We start from the raw sequence: 17,962 nt of genomic DNA on the forward strand, positions 1-17,962 counted from the left end.
CCCACCCATAGATCAGTCTGGCCTCTGGTTTGGAAAAGACAGATAGGCAGACTTTATTCTATAATTCCTTTGTAGTCACTGAGTAAATCCTACCAAACCCTTTACCAGTGCAGGGTAGACTTTGTAACCAAATCTTAAGCAACAACATTAAAATAAAAAGCAGAAAGCAGCGTTTGTGAAGAAGGCAGTAACCTGTTTCACACCACAAACGAGGAGGAGTAACAACAGACAGGTCTGTAAGACCCTCCCAACTGGAACTGGATCTTACCAGCAATGTCGCAGAGTTCTGCATCAGATGCGTTAGCCAGGGCTTCCTCCAGCTCTGGTTCCAGTGTTACTCTTTCCAAAACAGGGTCGATTGGCTTCTGCTTGGGGACCCAGACTTTCCCTATAAATACAAAGTGATGTCAATGGCAGTCCAGCTGCTGGCTCCTGTTTAGCGATCACTGAGTCAGATTTACTTGGTGCACAGATTCACTTCCAAAGAATTCTCGGTGAAATTCCCTGCAGTGCAGAAGGACGTATACGGTGCTTAGTCCTGCTGCTGACCCTCTGCATGGAGTGCGTTCTGCCCTCTGACTAGCTTTACCTGGAGGATGAGTTATGGATCCTAGAGCAGTGAGCAAAGAAACCCTAACCAGAATTAGGAAGTCACAGGCAAGCAGAATGTAGCCCAGACTCCAGAGCTCTACAAATCTATCTCAGATTTATTCTAAATGGGCTCCTGCAACTCTCTGGGTCAGAAGTGACTTGCCTGACTTCTCAGGCCAGGGAATTTTATATATTTACTGGCCTCTGTATAACAACAGTACCTACAAACTGAACAACATTTATCAAAAACACACAGTGCCTGGAGCTCATACGTGTCCTGCCCTTCACAGAAATAGGCCTGGCTGAAGGCATTCAGCTAACCAGACCAGGACAGACCACAGCAAATGCACAATAGAAAAACAGAAAACAACATTTTGCCAAGAGCCTAGCAGCCTGATCTGGAGCTGGCTCAAGCTGTGATCTGAAGGGCAGTTGGGGGAGCAAGTTCCAGAGGCAGGTCCTGCCCTTCCACTGACCTTGGAAACATAGCACCACAGCATCTCTCCAAGAGACCTCCGCTCATGTGCAACCTAGGGAAGGAGAGGCCTCAAGTTCAAAAGGGCTTGGGTAACCCAGTAACCCAGTTCTCCCATGTTACTGTGAACCCCAGGCCAAGTTTGGGTTCACACACAGTCAGGGGATTGCAGGCTCACTGCGACCACTGACCATACCATGGAAAATATCACCGTGGTTTACATAGGAGTAAAGACAGGTCTTAACTGGAACTCTAAGCTCCCTCCCCAGGTTTCTGGAGTGGTGGTTGTTGATGGTTCAGACTAGAAAGCCCAGATCCAAACCAACCCCTGTGGTTCTGAGTTTGAGTTTTTCATATTCAATCTGGATTAGTTCCAAGGCAGGAGAAGTCTGGTGAGAAACACTGATCTCATGAGATTTCCACCACTTGGGACCAAAAATCTCAGAAAACCAATTCACAAGGACTTGGACTGTCTAATCCAAACCCAAAGCCTCCTCTAGACCTAATCTGGGTCTGAGCACTGTCTTTTCACCAACTATCTAGCTGGGAAACAGACAGGAAAGAGCAACCACACACATTCACAGGCACAGTTCTCTAAATAATTGTGGGAGAAAGGAGGGGAGAGAGGAGGGCGGAGGTAGTGACGGCAAATCAGGGGGCATGGGTAACAGTACTGCAGAGAGAGGGAGAGAAGCCACAGAATGTGGGAGCAGATGTGCACTGTCAGGGGAAATGGCACCAGGAGGGGCAAGTCTTACCCTGCAGATTAACAGGGCACCAGTGTACTCTAGAGTCTGGCGGTGCAGGGGATACCAAAGTCGTAGAGAGAGAGAAACTGGAGTCTGAGGAAGCGTCTGAGTGAAGACCGCAGAGATGAGGAAACACCTATGGACAACAGAGAGGCAGGGAAGGTGTGCAGACTGTCAGGAAAGACAGTGGTCCCAAAGAGGGGATGTGGGGGTAGGTACCCAGGGACAGTCTGCGCAGCAGGGAGCCTGAGCCCAGCTAGTGCAGAACACTAATCATTATGGGTCTATAGCAGCTGCCATCCAAAAATCTCAAAGCACTTTACAGACTTTCCTGAATGTCCCCTTGCCACATGTCTCCCTCTACCTCACCCAAGTGGCTGCAGAGCCTCAGAAAGTTGAGGTGACTTGCCCAGGGTCAGAGGCAGCCATAGGCTTTGCACCCTGGCAGGGTGGGAAGTCCAGCGCCGGTCCTGAGTCCTGGCGATAGAGATCATTCTTCTTCCTCGAGGCACTGGGGAAGCTTCCTGCCCAACTGCTTGGAGTCAGGAACCATTTTCCTGGACAAGCTCTAACCAGGCTGTAATAACTGTAGCCACAGGCCTGCCGGAGGGAGCTGACCACCAGCACAGCTGCCTTTCACCAGCTGATGGCAGGAAGACGGGGCAGGGAGAAAATGTTTGTTTGCTCTGATTTGCCATCTGATCAGAGAGCTCGACTAGAACAGAACCGTTCTCTGGGAAGCCAACTGAAATGGCCTCTCTCGCCACATAGGGGTAGACTTAGCCGATCAGGGACCCAGGAGAAATAAATGGGTCTTATCCTGTGTGGCCTTTTCTAACAACATTTGCTCAAACTCCAAATGCAGCATCAAATACGTGCAGCTTCCAAACACGTGCAGACACCTGGTGAGCAACACAGCTTGCACAGACTGTGAGCAAATCACTGCTGTTTGAAGCTGCAGGCTGAACTCGGTGGAAGGAAAAGCAGGAGCAAAGCAGCAGTGAGAGTGATGGGGAGTGCACAAGTCAGCAGAGCCAACTGGATTTCCTCTAGCACCCATCAGCACACAGGGCAGTGGCCGCACTGCAGGAGAGCCAGGCTGCGACAGAGTGACCTGTCACATGGGGCACTCCATTAAGCCATCCTCTCAGAGGCTGCTGGGCATGGGAGGGGTCTGGGCCTGGAGAAGCAGGCCCACAGCCCGGTTAGACTTGCTGGGGCCCAAGGCAGAAATTAAGCAGTGCCCCCCCCCCCCAATGCCTCCCTAGAACCCGAAGCCTAAGCCTAAACCCCACCGCCTGGGGCTGAAACCTGAGCCGCCCGGCAAGGCTCGCCTCCCTCAACATTCCTCTGCACCCTCTAGGGGTAGGCAAAAATCCAGCAACCCGCCCCCCTCCACGAGGCAATCTCCAGCTTCCAACCAGAAGGCAACCACAGCCACGGACAGGACCTGGCGAAAGCCCCCAGACAGAGGGGGTTGAGAACATCGTCGGCTCCTCACTCTCCCGTGGCTCAAGCCCTCTCCCCCAGGCCCGGGCTGTGCGGCGGGGGCGGGCAGCTGCCCTGTTCTCAACAGTTCTGAGCTGTCGTCACTCAACCTGCGGTACCGAACACTGCAGCGGCCTTCGCTGGACACACAATCCTTCCCCGTCTCCGTGTATTGGGAGAATAATGCAAATCTTTACACCCACGTAAAAAACCCAGCAGATTAAATTATTTTTCTGGCAACTGGTAAAGCCACAAAAAAAACCAGGCCGATCAAATCCCGGCCAGGAGGGAACCCTATCTGGGGGCCCCACAGTTTGAACACCTCGGCTTTAGTGTGCTTTATTTCCATTTGTAGAGATGAAATTACTGTCATACTCGCATGACATTTACCCACAGTGACTCTGTAGCTATGATGTATCTTAGCTTTGTAGGGCCCCCTGTGGCGTGGTGGGGCAGCCCCAGCTCACTGCAAGGGAGGAGAGAGAACGACACGACAGTGCTCTGGAACAGTGGTCTCAACCTGAGGTCCACGGACTATATCTAAGGGGGCTGTGAAATAATTAGATTGAACAGCATTCAACTCTATTTATAGACAATAGATTTCCAAAGGGTCTGTGCCTCCATCTGAAATTTTCCAAGGGGTCTGCAAATGAAAAACAGTTGAAAACCCCTGCTCTGGAATCCTGAAGCCGTATGCAGGACAGAAAGGAGCTTGCCTAGAGCCGAACACCCATGGAGCAGGCCCTGTGTTTGGGGAGGGCAGGGCACCAGCTCAGGCTTTCCCCAGGAAACCAAGGACTTGCTGTAGAGGTCAGAAATCTCTGGGGAAAAGGAACGAGACACTTTCGGGTGTAGATGATAAACAGAGCACTGACCCCCTTGAAGAACTATTCCTGTGAATTCGCTGGCTTTGTTCTTTGTTTCCCCCTCTTGCTTGTTTCCCCCCCTGTGATGGTCAGGTCATCTTGGCTCACCAGGTGACAGCTTGGTGATATAGGCAGAGAGCGCTCTCCCATTGCAACCCTTGAGCTTCCTGCTGCCTCACGCACAGTCCCATGATGACCCCATGCTCCAGGCCCCCAACCACCCATTGCTCCAGGTCCCCTTAAATCCCCTGGAGGGCCAGTTGGTAGGGACTCCCCTTTCTGCATCTCAGTTTCCCCTCCCACCTTTGCTCCATTAGACTGCAAGCTCTTTGGGGCAGGAATAATCTCAGACTATGTCTGTACAGTGCTTAACTCAAGGGGGCCCTGATCATGGTGGGGATCTCTAGGTGCTACTGTAATGATGAACTCCCATGCCACGGGGGCAGGAAGAGGTGGGGTTGGGTGAGGGCTTGGGGGTAGGGGTGGTGTGGTGGCAGGACCTGGGGCAGAGCAGGGGTCGAGCACCCCCAGGAACTTGAAAAGTTGGCGCCTCTGCCCCAGACTCCTCTGCCATCCCTATCTTCAGGGGCAGGCCTGTGGCTCCAGGGAGGTGCAGCCTCCCCATCGGCTGCCCACCACCTCCCTTGTCAGTTCCGCCATCCTAACGCTTCCCACCACCCACCCCAGGGCTGTCCCTCCTCCTACGCCAGGGCAATGGGGCGCCAGGGCTGCCCACCCTGCTGGCAGGGGGAGTGAGACCCTGGCGTTCGCAGCACCCTGACCAGAGCGGCGGCCAGGCGCCCAATGGGTCTGTGTGGGGAGGAGGGCAGCAGTGCAGTGCCTGAGTTTTCGGCGCGGAGGGGAACATCTCAGCATTTCCTGAGGGAGGGCTCCCCGCGTCCTGTCTGGCTACAGGCCTGCTGTGCAGGGGGGCTGGAGCAGGGTGTATCGTGGGGGTGGGGAGAGCCATTGAACCAAACTGTAAACCCTGCATATGATGGAAACCGCCTCAAGCCAAGGGGTGCAGCAGCCCCCCATCACCCCGAGTTCCAGCACCTATGCTGCTGGGGAAGCTGGGCCCGTCGGGAGGTTGTCGCTCTTACCAGCGAGAGAGCCCCCAGTCTGTCCCCCTGAGCAGTGAGAGCAGGAGTCCAGAGGCCAGCCCTGCACCAGAGGGGAGATCGTCCCCCGCCCCGCACTGCATGGGGAGATCAGTGACTTCTCTCACTGGCCAGAAGGGTCAGTCGCCCCGGAGGAGCCTTGCTTGCAGCATTAGACAGCTCGTGTCAACCGAGAAGACAAAGGGGCGCGCTTCCAGAATGCTGCTGCAGGGAGGGGTAGTGCAAGGGGAGAAGTCACGCACAGCACACAGGGAACCAGGACTCGTCCGGGAAACGGGCCTGGCAAAGGAGATAGCAGGCCCGGGGCTCTCCGCGTGGAATGTCACTCGGCACTATTTCTGTCCTGGGTCTGACTGCAGCGTCAGCAGGGACACAGTCACTGACAAGGAGAACAAAGACTGCATGCCACAGCTGTTAAGAAGCAGCACCCCGCCTGAACGGGGCTATATTTAGCCTGCACAAAGAAGCAGCTGCCTGGTGCTGTCTCTCAAGATGAAATGGAAAGCCACAAGGCACTATGCATGGCCCTGCATCCAACGGCCCGTTTTCACTTTCCATTCCGAGTGTGATTACGCCGAGGCAAGGGGAAGGAGTTTCCCTGTGCCCTGTCGCCGCTCTGGCAAAAATAAAGTGTCAGGCCTGTTCCCGTAACGGCACTTCGTTTGGTCTAGGGGCATTTCCGATTGAAATGGCTGGAAGGCCTGGAGTGACTGACAATCTCAGCTCTGAGTCGATACATAGAATTAAACCTGCATCGCTGCATCCATAGAAGTCTGATTCCTGACCAGCGTTGTAACATGCGTGTGCATCAGCAAGAACCAAGGCTAAGATTTTGTCACGGTTATTTTTAGTAAAAGTCACAGACAGGTCACGGGCAATAAAAAAAAAATTCATGGAAGCGCTTGACCTGTCCCTGATTTTTATTACAAATAACAGGGACAAAATGGGCCTGAGCCCCAGCCCCGCTGCAGAAGGGGAAAGGAGCGGGGAGTCCAGCCCTTGCCGCGGCTGCAGCTGGGAGCCCTGGGTCGCCCGTAGCTCACAGTGGCTGGGAGCTCCTGGTCCCCCCATGGTGTCTAGAAGCTGCAGGGGCCCCACCCTCACCCATGGCAGCTTGGACCCGGTCCAGACCATGGTGGCTGGGAGCTGTTGGGGGCCCCTCTGCTCATGGCAGCTCAGAGCTTCAGGGCCTCTGCCAGCTGACAGCTCCAGCCCTCCACACCGAGACTGAAGTGGAAAATGTCACGGAGGTCACAGAAGTCATGGATTCCGCGACTTCTGTGATTTCAATTACATCATCTTAGTCTTAGCAACAATGCACGGTACTCTTATTTCACAAGAAAATTACAGCTGGTCGGAGAAATGTCGATGGGATAACATTCTGTCAGAATATGCAGTTCTACCACACTCAAAATGACATATGCAGCGTTGTTGTCGCCATGTTGGTCCCAGGATATGAGCTATACCTCACAAGATGGGGAGGGGAAAGGAGGGGGTGAGGTAATATCTTTTATTGGACCAACTTCCGTTTCACCTCGAATTTAGCTGCAACTTCTTGAGTACATTTCCCAGATTTCAAGAAGAACTCCGTGTAAGCCAAAAGTTTTGTCTCTCTCACCAGCAGAAGTTGTTCCAACAAAAGATATTATCTCACACACCTTCTCTCACAAAATCAAATAATTTTTGCCAGAATTTCATTTTCGAAGAAAGCCAGGGAGGAAAGTGTTCTGACAGTGTCAAAACATCTCATTTCCAATTTTTTTGTTGTTTATTTTGTACTATAATATAAAATTTAAAAAGTCAAAATAGAAACAAAATGTTTTGACTGACAGGAAACAAATTTGTTTAGGAATTTTCCTTTGCATAGAACTTCAGAAATTTCAGGTTTGTTCCAATCTCAATCCTTCTCAAAATGGAATTTCTGTCCTCTGCACAGCTCTAAAGATAAGGTAGTGTACACACACACACACAATTCTTGGATCAATTTAAACTTGTCTGGAACAACACTAGCTTTTCAGCGTCTGTTGCTAGTATCCTTTTCGGTACCATGGGAAGGGAGCATGTCTAGTGATTGGACATAAGAACAGCCATATTGGGTCAGAACAAAGGTCCATCTAGCCCGGTATCCTGTCTTCTGACAGTGGCCAATGCCAGGCACCCCAGAGGGAATGAACAGAACAGGTCAGCATCAAGTGATCCATCCCCTGTCACCCATTCCCAGCTTCTGGCAGTCACGGGCTAGGGACACTCTCAGAACATGGGGTTACATCCCTGCCCTTCCTGGCTAATAGCCATTGATAGACCTATACTCCATGAACTTATCTAGTTAGTTTTTGTACCCTGTTATAATTTTGGCCTTCACAACATCCTGTGGCAAGGAGTTCCACAGATTGACTGTCTGTTGTACGAAGAAACACTTCCTTTTGTTTCTTTTAAACCTGCTACCTATGAATTTCATTTGGTGACCCCATAGGTGCTGGAACTAGGGGTGCTGTGGATGCTGCCACACCCTCTGGTTTGAAGTGGTTTCCATTCGTATGCAGGGTTTACAGTTTGGTTCAGTGGCTCTCAGCACCCCTCCTATACAAATTGTTCCAGCATCCCTGGGTAACACTGGTTATTGTGCTATGTGAAGGGGTAAATAATACCTCCTTATTCACTTTCTCCACACCAGTCACCATTTTATAGACTGTCATTCCCCCCACCCCCACTGTCTCTTTTCCAAGGTGAAAAGTCCAGTCTTTTTAATCTCTCCTCATCCAGAAGCCGTTCCATAGCCGTGAACATTTTTGGTGCCCTTTTCTGAACCTTTTCCAATTCCAATAGATCTTTTCGGAGATGAGGCAACCAGATTTGCAGGTGTGAGCGTCCCATGGATTTATATAAAGACAACATGATATTTACTGGCTCAATATCTAGCCCTTCCTAATGGTTCCCAACATTCTGTTCGCTTTTTTGATTGTGACTGCACACGGAGTGGGTGTTTTCAGAGAACTCTCCACAATGACTCCGAGATCTCTCTTGAGTGGTAACAGCCAATTTAGACCCCGTCACTCTGTATGTAGAGTTGGGATTATGTTTCCCGATGTGCATAATTTCACACTTATCAACATTGAATTTCATCTGCCATCTGCTCCCGGGAACTAAAGCCACGATTGTCCAGCACATGCATGCAACTTTTGGGTCTATTCCTGGCTCTGTCAACTTGGGCACGTCACTTAACATCTCTGTGTCTAAATGTAATATAAATACATATCTACCTCCCCAGAGTGTTATAAATAGTTTAACTTGCTGTAAAGACAATTGGAAGGACTTATAATTCCTAATACCTCAGACTCTGGAGATGCTAAATGCCTATAACACTTTCATCCTGCACCACTGTAATAGCGTTCCCTATTGTCTTAAGCAAAGGAGGACTTGTGGCACCTTAGAGACGAACCAATTTATTTGAGCATGAGCTTTCGTCAGCTACAGCTCACTTCATCGGATGCTCATGCTCAAATAAATTGGTTCGTCTCTAAGGTGCCACAAGTCCTCCTGTCCTTTTTGTGGATACAGACTAACACGGCTGCTACTCTGAACCCTATTGTCTTATGGAGGCATGTTGGCTAGTTAAGGTTGTGCTGTGACTTGATATTTAAAGCATTTTACACCGTGAGCACTGAATTTAGTCTTTCCATTTATCATCATACCTCTGCCAAGGATAACAGCATTTTCCATGATATTTTTTCACTAAAGATGTACTGACTATGGCAGAGGAAAGAGCCCCGAGTCCTCTGATGCGCACAGATCAATGCCAGAGCACAGGAATAGGGCAGCTTTCAGACCCAGCGTAGGGGAAAGCTCAGCTCCACCAGCCCTGCCCAGCCAAACCCCAACCCCAGAGCTGCATTCTCACAGACATGCCCACTGACTAGATGCTGTGGGGAGGGAGTGGTGGGAGCTGAAAGGGGCTTCTGCTGGAGGGGGGCATGGTTTGGAGGGAGACCAGAGAAGAGCTGCATGCTGAGAAGCCACAGGGAATTCATCAGAGCCAGCTCTTCTCTGCCCCCCCTCAGGTCAGATGGAAGCTGGAAGTGGGACTGAGCAGGGTTTTCCATGGGGGAGTATGGGCAGAATGGGACTGGGCCGGGGCAGAGGGGATGTTCAGTGAGGTTATGGGGCAGGGGAGGGGGGACATGCAGCCACAGAGGAGCTGAGCTCCAATGAGCTTCCTAAAGGTCAGCTGAGGAATGCTGCTCTCCACCACTTCCCCTACCCGTGCCCACTAACCAGAAACCCTGTTCTCTTTCTTCTGTAATGCCCACATAGCCTTGCTGCCCTACCCATAACCCCTCAGTACAGCCCTACTCCCCACATCCCACTAACCCCAGCATCTTACTGCTCCTTCTACAAGTACCCCAGTTCTAGGCTCTGCCAGTGCGTGGGTCTCTGTAATTCACAGCTGATATCAAGCCAAGGTTGGGCATTGAGTACACAGTGGCTGGCTGCCAGATGGCTCTGAAAGGGCATTTTCTGAGGAGGCTGGGTGCTGGGAGGGAAGACATGCTGGAGAAGGCGTGTGTGGACATGGCTACTGAGCTAGCTGGTGATTTCTGGGTTTTAGCGAATGCATTGCTAGGAAATGAACCAGAGTGCTGTTCCTGAGGGAGGTTTGGTGTGGGAGTATTAACTGGTGCTCGGGCAGCCCAGGGCTAAACATGCCAAGTGAAAGGCCTTCCGACTTGTCCTTTGGGGGCTTATTCCGCAGGTGAATAAATCCCATTGTGGAGACATTTATCATGATATTCCCTCTTAGTTTATTAGTTGCGAACCAGCTGAGCAGCAAACAGCAGAGCAGCTAACAAAAGGAGTTTGCCTGGGATCTGCCTGAGAGGAGGTACGCTAAGGGCTGCGTTAAGGAGGCTGTGTTGGTGAGTATCTGAGTGTTTGCTGTGAGGACAGTGTGACTGTGTGCTTGATTGGTTGTTTGAAAAGGGCAGGAACTGGGTGTGCTTTGTTCCAGGTGAGCCTTAAGTGGGCCTGACTGCATAAAAAGCCAGTCAGTTGCGAACCAGCTCGGCAGCGAACAGCAGAGCAGCTAACAAAAGGAGTTTGCCTGGGGAGAGCCCACTGAGGCTTACATCTTGCCGGATTCTCTGAGTAGTTACTACAACTCCTGGGGAAGCTCGTAGAAGGAAGGTAATATGGATGGGGGGTGTTCAGCTGTTGTGACCTGCACTGGATGTGCCATGTTTGTCTTTCTTCCACAGGACAGATGCGACTTTGTCTGTACAAAGTGCAAGCTGGTCTCCATACTGGAAGAGAAGGTTCAAGGTCTGGAGCAACAGGTATCAACCCTGAGTTGCATAAGAGAAACTGAAGATCTCCTGGACGGATGTCAGGATAGGTTTCTACGGGCACAAGGTTCTGAAGATTCAGAGCAGGCTGCACATTGGGGACAGAAGGATGGTGAAGAAATTTGGCAGCATGTGACCTCCAGAAGAAAAAAGGGGAGCGTCCAGGTACCAGCAGGGCAGATACAGGTAAGTAACCATTTTCATGTTCTCTCCACAGGTACTAATGCGGAGAGTGGACCAGATGATACATCTGAGGGAAGGGAAAAGAAGGAGACTCCGCCGGTTGGAAGGCATGAGATGCACTGTCCTAGGGTTGGGGGTTCCACGACCACCGCTCCCAAGAGAAGGAGGCAAGTGGTGGTGGTCGGGGACTCTCTCCTCAGAGGGACTGAGTCATCTATCTGCCACCCCGACCGGGAAAACCGAGAAGTCTGCTGCTTGCCAGGAGCTAGGATTGATGATGTGACGGAGAGACTGCCGAGACTCATCACTCGGATCACTACCCCTTCCTGCTTCTCCACGTGGGCACCAATGATACTGCCAAGAATGACCTTGAGTGGATCACTGCAGACTACGTGGCTCTGGGAAGAAGGATAAAGGAGTTTGAGGTGCAAGTGGTCTTCTCGTCCATCCTCCCTGTGGAAGGAAAAGGCCGGGGTAGGGATCGTCAAATCGTGGAAGTCAACGAATGGCTACGCAGGTGGTGTCGGAGAGAAGGCTTTGGTTTCTTTGACAAGGGGATGGTGTTCCAAGAAGGAGGAGTGCTAGGCAGAGACGGGCTCCACCTAACGAAGAGAGGGAAGAGCACCTTCGCAAGCAGGCTGGCTAACCTAGTGAGGAGGGCTTTAAACTAGGTCCACCGGGGGAAGGAGACCAAAGCCCTGAGGTAAGTGGGGAAGTGGGATACCGGGAGGAAGCACGAGCAGGAGCTCGTGAGAGGGGAGGGCTCCTGCCTCATACTGAGAAAGAGGGGCGATCAGCAGGTTACCTCAAGTGCCTATATACAAATGCACGAAGCCTGGGAAACAAGCAGGGAGAACTGGAAGTCCTGGTACAGTCAAGGAATTATGATGTGATTGGAATAACAGAGACTTGGTGGGATAACTCACATGACTGGAGTACTGTCATGGATGGATATAAGCTGTTCAGGAAGGACAGGCTGGGCAGAAAAGGTGGGGGAGTAGCACTGTATATAAGGGAGCAGTATGACTGCTCAGAGCTCCAGTATGAAACTGCAGAAAAACCTGAGAGTCTCTGGATTAAGTTTAGAAGTGTGAGCAACAGGGGTGATGTTGTGGTGGGAGTCTGCTATAGACCACCGGACCAGGGGGATGAGGTGGACAAGGCTTTCTTCCGGCAACTCGCAGAAGTTACTAGATCGCAGGCCTTGGTTCTCATGGGAGACTTCAATCACCCTGATATCTGCTGGGAGAGCAATACAGCTGTGACAGGCAATCCAGGAAGGTTTTGGAAAATGTAGGGGACAATTTCCTGGTGCAAGTGCTGGAGGAACCAACTAGGGGCAGAGCTCTTCTTGACCTGCTCCTCACAAACCGGGAAGAATTAGTAGGGGAAGCAAAAGTGGATGGGAACCTGGGAGGCAGTGACCATGAAATGGTCGAGTTCAGGATCCTAACACAAGGAAGAAAGGAGAGCAGCAGAATACAGACCCTGGACTTCAGAAAAGCAGACTTTGACTCCCTCAGGGAACTGATGGGCAAGATCCCCTGGGAGAATAACATGATGGGGAAAGGAGTTCAGGACAGCTGGCTGTATTTTAAAGAATCCTTATTGAGGTTACAGGGACAAACCATCCCAATGTATAGAAAGAATAGTAAATATGGCAGGCGACCAGCTTGGCTTAACAGTCAAATCCTTGCTGCTCTTAAATACAAAAAAGAAGCATACAAGAAGTGGCAGATTGGACAAATGACCAAGGATGAGTATAAAAATATTGCTCGGGCTTGCAGGAGTGAAATCAGGAAGGCCAAATCACACCTGGAGTTGCAGCTAGCAAGAGATGTTAAGAGTAACAAGAAGGGTTTCTTCAGGTATGGTAGCAACAAGAAGAAAGTCAAGGAAAGTGTGGGCCCCTTACTGAATGAGGGAGGCAACCTAGTGACAGAGGATGTGGAAAAAGCTAATATACTCAATGCTTTTTTTGCCTCTGTCTTCACGAACAAGGTCAGCTCCCAGACTGCTGCACTGGGCAGCACAGCATGGGGAGAAGGTGACCAGTCCTCTGTGGAGAAAGAAGTGGTTCGGGACTATTTAGAAAAGCTGGACGAGCACAAGTCCATGGGGCCAGATGCGTTGCACCCGAGAGTGCTAAAGGAGTTGGCGGATGTGATTGCAGAGCCATTGGCCATTATCTTTGAAAACTCATGGCAATTGGGGGAGGTCCCAGATGACTGGAAAAAGGCTAATGTAGCGCCCATCTTTAAAAAAGGGAAGAAGGAGGATCCTGGAAACTACAGGCCAGTCAGCCTCACCTCAGTCCCTGGAAAAATCATGGAGCAGGTCCTCAAGGAATCAATTCTGAAGCACTTAGAGAAGAGGAAAGTGATCAGAAACAGTCAGCGTGGATTCACCAAGGGCAAGTCCTGCCTGACTAATCTAACTGCCTTCTATGATGAGATAACTGGCTCTGTGGATGAGGGGAAAGCGGTGGACGTGTTGATCCTTGACTTTAGCAAAGCTTTTGACACGGTCTCCCACAGTATTCTTGCCAGCAAGTTAAAGAAGTATGGGCTGGATGAATGGACGATAAGGTGGATAGAAAGCTGTCTAGATCATCAGGGTCAACGGGTAGTGATCAATGGCTCCATGTCTAGTTGGCAGCCGGTATCAAGCGGAGTGCCCCAAGGATCGGTCCTGGAAACGATTTTGTTCAATATCTTCATTAATAATCTGGAGGATGGCGTGGACTGCACCCTCAGCAACTTTGCAGATGACACTAAACTGGGAGGAGAGGTAGATACGCTGGAGGGTAGGGATAGGATCCAGAGGGACCTAGACAAATTGGAGGATTGGGCCAAAAGAAATCTGATGAGGTTCAAAAAGGACAAGTGCAGAGTCCTGCACTTAGGACGCAAGAATCCCATGCACCACTACAGACTAGAGACCGAATGGCTAGGCAGCAGTTCTGCGGAAAAGGACCTAGGGGTTACAGTGGATGAGAAGCTGGATATGAGTCAACAGTGTGCCCTTGTTGCCAAGAAGGCCAATGGCATTTTGGGATGTATAAGTAGGGGCACTGCCAGCAGATCAAGGGACGTGATCGTTCCCCTCTATTTGACATTGGTGAGGCCTCATCTGGAGTACTGTGTCCAGTTTTGGGCCCCACACTACAAGAAGGATGTGGAAAAATTGGAAAGAGTCCAGTGGAGGTCAACAAAAATTATTAGGGGACTGGAACACATGACTTATGAGGAGAGGCTGAGGGAACTGGGATTGTTTAGTCTGCAGAAGAGAAGAATGAGGGGGGATTTGATAGCTGCTTTCAACTACCTGAAAGGGGGTTCCAAAGAGGATGGTTCCAGACTGTTCTCAGTGGTAGCAGATGACAGAACGAGGAGTAATGGTCTCAGGTTGCAGTGGGGGAGATTTAGGTTGGATATTAGGAAAAACTTTTTCACTAGGAGGGTGGTGAAACACTGGAATGCGTTACTTAGGGAGGTGGTGGAATCTCCTTCCTTAGAAGTTTTTAAGGTCAGGCTTGACAAAGCCCTGGCTGGGATGATTTAGTTGGGGTTGGTCCTGCTTTGAGGAGGGGGTTGGACTAGATGACCTCCTGAGGTCCCTTCCAACCCTGATATTCTATGATTTTATGATTCTAGCCCACTGATCCTAGTTATAACCTCTCGGTTGCACCAGAGCGTGTCGCTGCAGTCTTGTGCTTACACCCTTCATGTATTTGCAGGTGGTTATCATGATCCCCTTTCGTGCTCCCTTAACCAAGATGTACGTATGTAGCTCATTTACTCTTCCCTCCCCAATACATTCCCATAGACCCAGAACCAGTCTGTTGTTTTACTGAACTCCCTCCAATTTGTCAGGATCTCTCTGGAGACATGGCACCTGGAACTGGGAACGTTATTCTACATGACATCACCCCAGAGGCCAACAGACAGAGGACAATGTTCTCCTAAATGGGTACCTCCAGTTAGACTTCTAAACCCATATCCCATCCTCTCAGAATGAATCATTATGGGCATTTGTTTCTCCGCCAGCAAGGCCCTCGCCTATGGAGTCCTGCAAGGCTCAATCCTGTTCCCAAAGTCATTGAGACAGCTGATGAGCCAACACAGGCTTATGTGCCAGCAATACGCAGATGACAGCCAGCTCCAGGTCTCCTTCCAACACGTGATAAGGCGCCATCCCTCAGCTCTCTCTGTGCCGAGCTCCAACGGGTGGTTGGCTGGAGCCAAGCCCAAGCAACATTCAGGATGCTGACAGGAAGAGGGAAGAGCTTTGAGACCCTTCATATGTGATGGAGGAAGATCTGGCAGGACTTGGACAGTCTAGAGGTGGAGGAAGGAAAAGCTGATCCCCACATCAAGGGGCTCAGGGATGGGGAAATTGGGGGCATTGTCACCGTGGCATTGGATGGGGGAAACAGAAGGCTCAATAGGAAAAATAAGGAATGCCATTTTAGCCACATTATGCTTAAGCTACTGACTAGACATTCAGGGGAGATGACAGAGCGAGAGCCTGGCCTGTGGACTGGTCAGCCAGGGTCAAGAGTGGAGAGGAACATCTCAGAGTCAGCAGCACATCAGCACAGAGACTGATTGAAAATATACAAGTGGGGTCGACGACCAGCCAGGGACAGGGCACTTTGGGGACGAGGCCCCAGAACTGCGCAAGTCCCACAGGTAGTGGGAGGAGGGAAGAGGACCCACCAAGGAAGCAGTCGGCATAGGAGGAGCAAAGAGCAGTCACGCGAGCTGAGGGAGGACAAGGAAGGAGTGAGCAATGCTCTCACACAGGAGTCAGGGAGGGTGGAGCTGTAGTTTTCCTGTGTGTGCTGCAATCTCTCACCCACACACGACTGTTAGGTTGGATATTAGGAAAAACTTTTTCACTAGGAGGGTGGTGAAGCGCTGGAATGGGTTACCTAGGGAGGTGGTGGAATCTTCTTCCTCTGAGGTTTTTAAGGTCAGGCTTGACAAAGCCCTGGCTGGGATGATTTAATTGGGGATTGGTCCTGCTTTGAGCAGGGGGTGGGACTAGATGACCTCATGAGGTCCCTTCCAACCCTGATATTCTAGGATTCTATGACTGCTTCCAAGAGCCTTGGTTTGGTCTACATGACCAAATCTGGCTCCAGGTGCCAGTCTGGCATCTGCCTCTGCCGCCAGCTGGTGTTGAGGACAGCTGCCACACCGGTGGGATCAGCACCAGCAGCTTGGAGGCTGCTGCACTCAACATCCAGATCTCAGACACAGCCGTTTCCGTCGTGTATGTGGGTCATGCTCTTCCTCCTCTGGACTGAGTCACGCCGCACAGCGGCCCTCACCCTAAAATCTCTGTTTGCCCCGGGGATCCTCTGCACTACAATACGTGTTACAACCAAAGCCACATGCAGCCATACCTCTCTTTTCTCCTGTGAAAGGGACCAGGTCTTCTCGATCTTTCATATCTTTCGCCTGCTTTTCTAGGTGGTCCAGAAGCTCATCCCTTTTGAATGGGCCAGTCGGTGTCTTTTTGGTCTGGTCTCTCTGTCTGAGTCCCACAGGCAGCAGATCATTCTGGATTCAAAGAGCAGGACACCAAGATTAGCTATTCAGATTCAAACAAATGACTATCATCTTTCCTCTCTCTTTTATTGTATTGTTTTCTTTGTGCACTTCAGCCAACTTGTCTTGCAAATGGGAAAATGAATTCACTGTTGAACTCCAAATTCATATTGTTCCAACACAATTTACGTAGATTTATCCTCTCAGTTCTCTGCCAGAGCACCCAGTCGCTGAACTTGGACTTGCTATTGCTACCGAGTGTAGACCAGAAGTTCTCTCTCCCCCGTCCCTTTAGGTTATAATGGTCTTTACCGGACCTCTACTCCCAGTTTACTACCTTGATCTATTTATCCATCAAGGGCCAAATCCTGCTCTCACTTGACTCCTGCCAGGCAAGCAAGCAAGATTTGACCCTCCCTATCCTCGTGCGTCAGCCTGAGGAGTGAAGAGAGCGGGCCCATGCGAGAAGGAACCTGCTACTCGGAGGGAGTTACGGGTAACAGCACGGAGATCTGGAGCCCATGCAGGCTCGGGGGTTGCATCTGTCAGAGCCCTATTTTTGAGCCAAGTCGGCTTGGCCCAGAAAATGTGCAAATTTGGGGTTTGACACATTTCCCGCGTGAAAACAGCCACGTCCGTGAATTACATGGAGCAAGAGAAAAAGAGCATCAGGACTGTAAAATCCCCTGAGAGGAAATGACATGACAAACATAGAATGAGATTTCACACACATTTTCCCCTCCCCAGTGCTTTGCACAGCTTTAAGAGAGAGCCCAGTTACCTGCAAGGCTTCGTGGGGAAGGTCATTTTAGAAATATTTTCTCTATTATCTTACTGCAGAATAAAAATGTTATAGACCTCATGCCTTTTTAATAGTAACTACATAGTATGCAGTCATTGTAGCCACAGTGGGTAGGCAGCAATGGCCTGACATAGCAACACACTTAAGCACATGCTTACATTTAAGCATAGGATAATCCCATTGAAGTCAACAGGATTACTGCCTGCTTGAAATGAAACACACACTTGAGTGCTTTGTTGGAACAGGGCCAAAATTTACATATTACAAAGTCTCATGAACTGGGAGCAAGAGATTGCTTTTCCCAATGTCTGCCTAATAAATGAAATAATTAGTTGCTAATTGATTCAAAATACAAAAACCTACAAACCAGGCAGATTATTATAAGCATCAGATTCAGTCACCACTAGCTGACTATGCAGAGAACCTTGCTGAACTGCAACACGCTAATCGGCATGCTTTGGAATAGCTCTGTCCTTGGCTTTCTCAGACCTGATACCTTGAGAGGCCACGACCCATCATAGAATCATAGAATATCAGGGTTGGAAGGGACCTCAGGAGGTCATCTAGTCCAACCCCCTGCTCAAAGCAGGACCAATCCCCAACTAAATCATCCCAGCCAGGGCTTTGTCAAGCCTGACCTTAAAAATATCTAAGGAAGGAGATTCCACCACCTCCCTAAGTAACGCATTCCAGTGTTTCACCACCCTCCTAGTGAAAAAGTTTTTCCTAATATCCAACCTAAACCTCCCCCACTGCAACCTGAGACCATTACTCCTTGCTCTGTCATCTG

General features: G+C 50.4%; 1 protein-coding gene across 3 annotated transcripts in view; it reads right to left on the minus strand.

Moving 5' to 3' along the window:
- The window catches only part of TMOD1 (tropomodulin 1), a 73,825-nt gene that overhangs the window by 31,975 nt on the left and 23,888 nt on the right, over positions 1 to 17,962 (minus strand). For all 3 annotated transcript variants that reach the window (XM_073346053.1, XM_073346054.1, XM_073346056.1), the window contains exons 3-4: positions 16,226 to 16,382; positions 269 to 388 (exon numbers count right to left, since the gene is read on the minus strand). In XM_073346053.1, the coding sequence (XP_073202154.1) occupies positions 269 to 388; positions 16,226 to 16,382 (277 nt within the window). The remainder of the gene's footprint in view (positions 1 to 268; positions 389 to 16,225; positions 16,383 to 17,962) is intronic.

The sequence above is a fragment of the Lepidochelys kempii genome, chromosome 5, assembly GCF_965140285.1.
Source record: "Lepidochelys kempii isolate rLepKem1 chromosome 5, rLepKem1.hap1, whole genome shotgun sequence".
Lineage (NCBI taxonomy): Eukaryota > Metazoa > Chordata > Testudines > Cheloniidae > Lepidochelys > Lepidochelys kempii.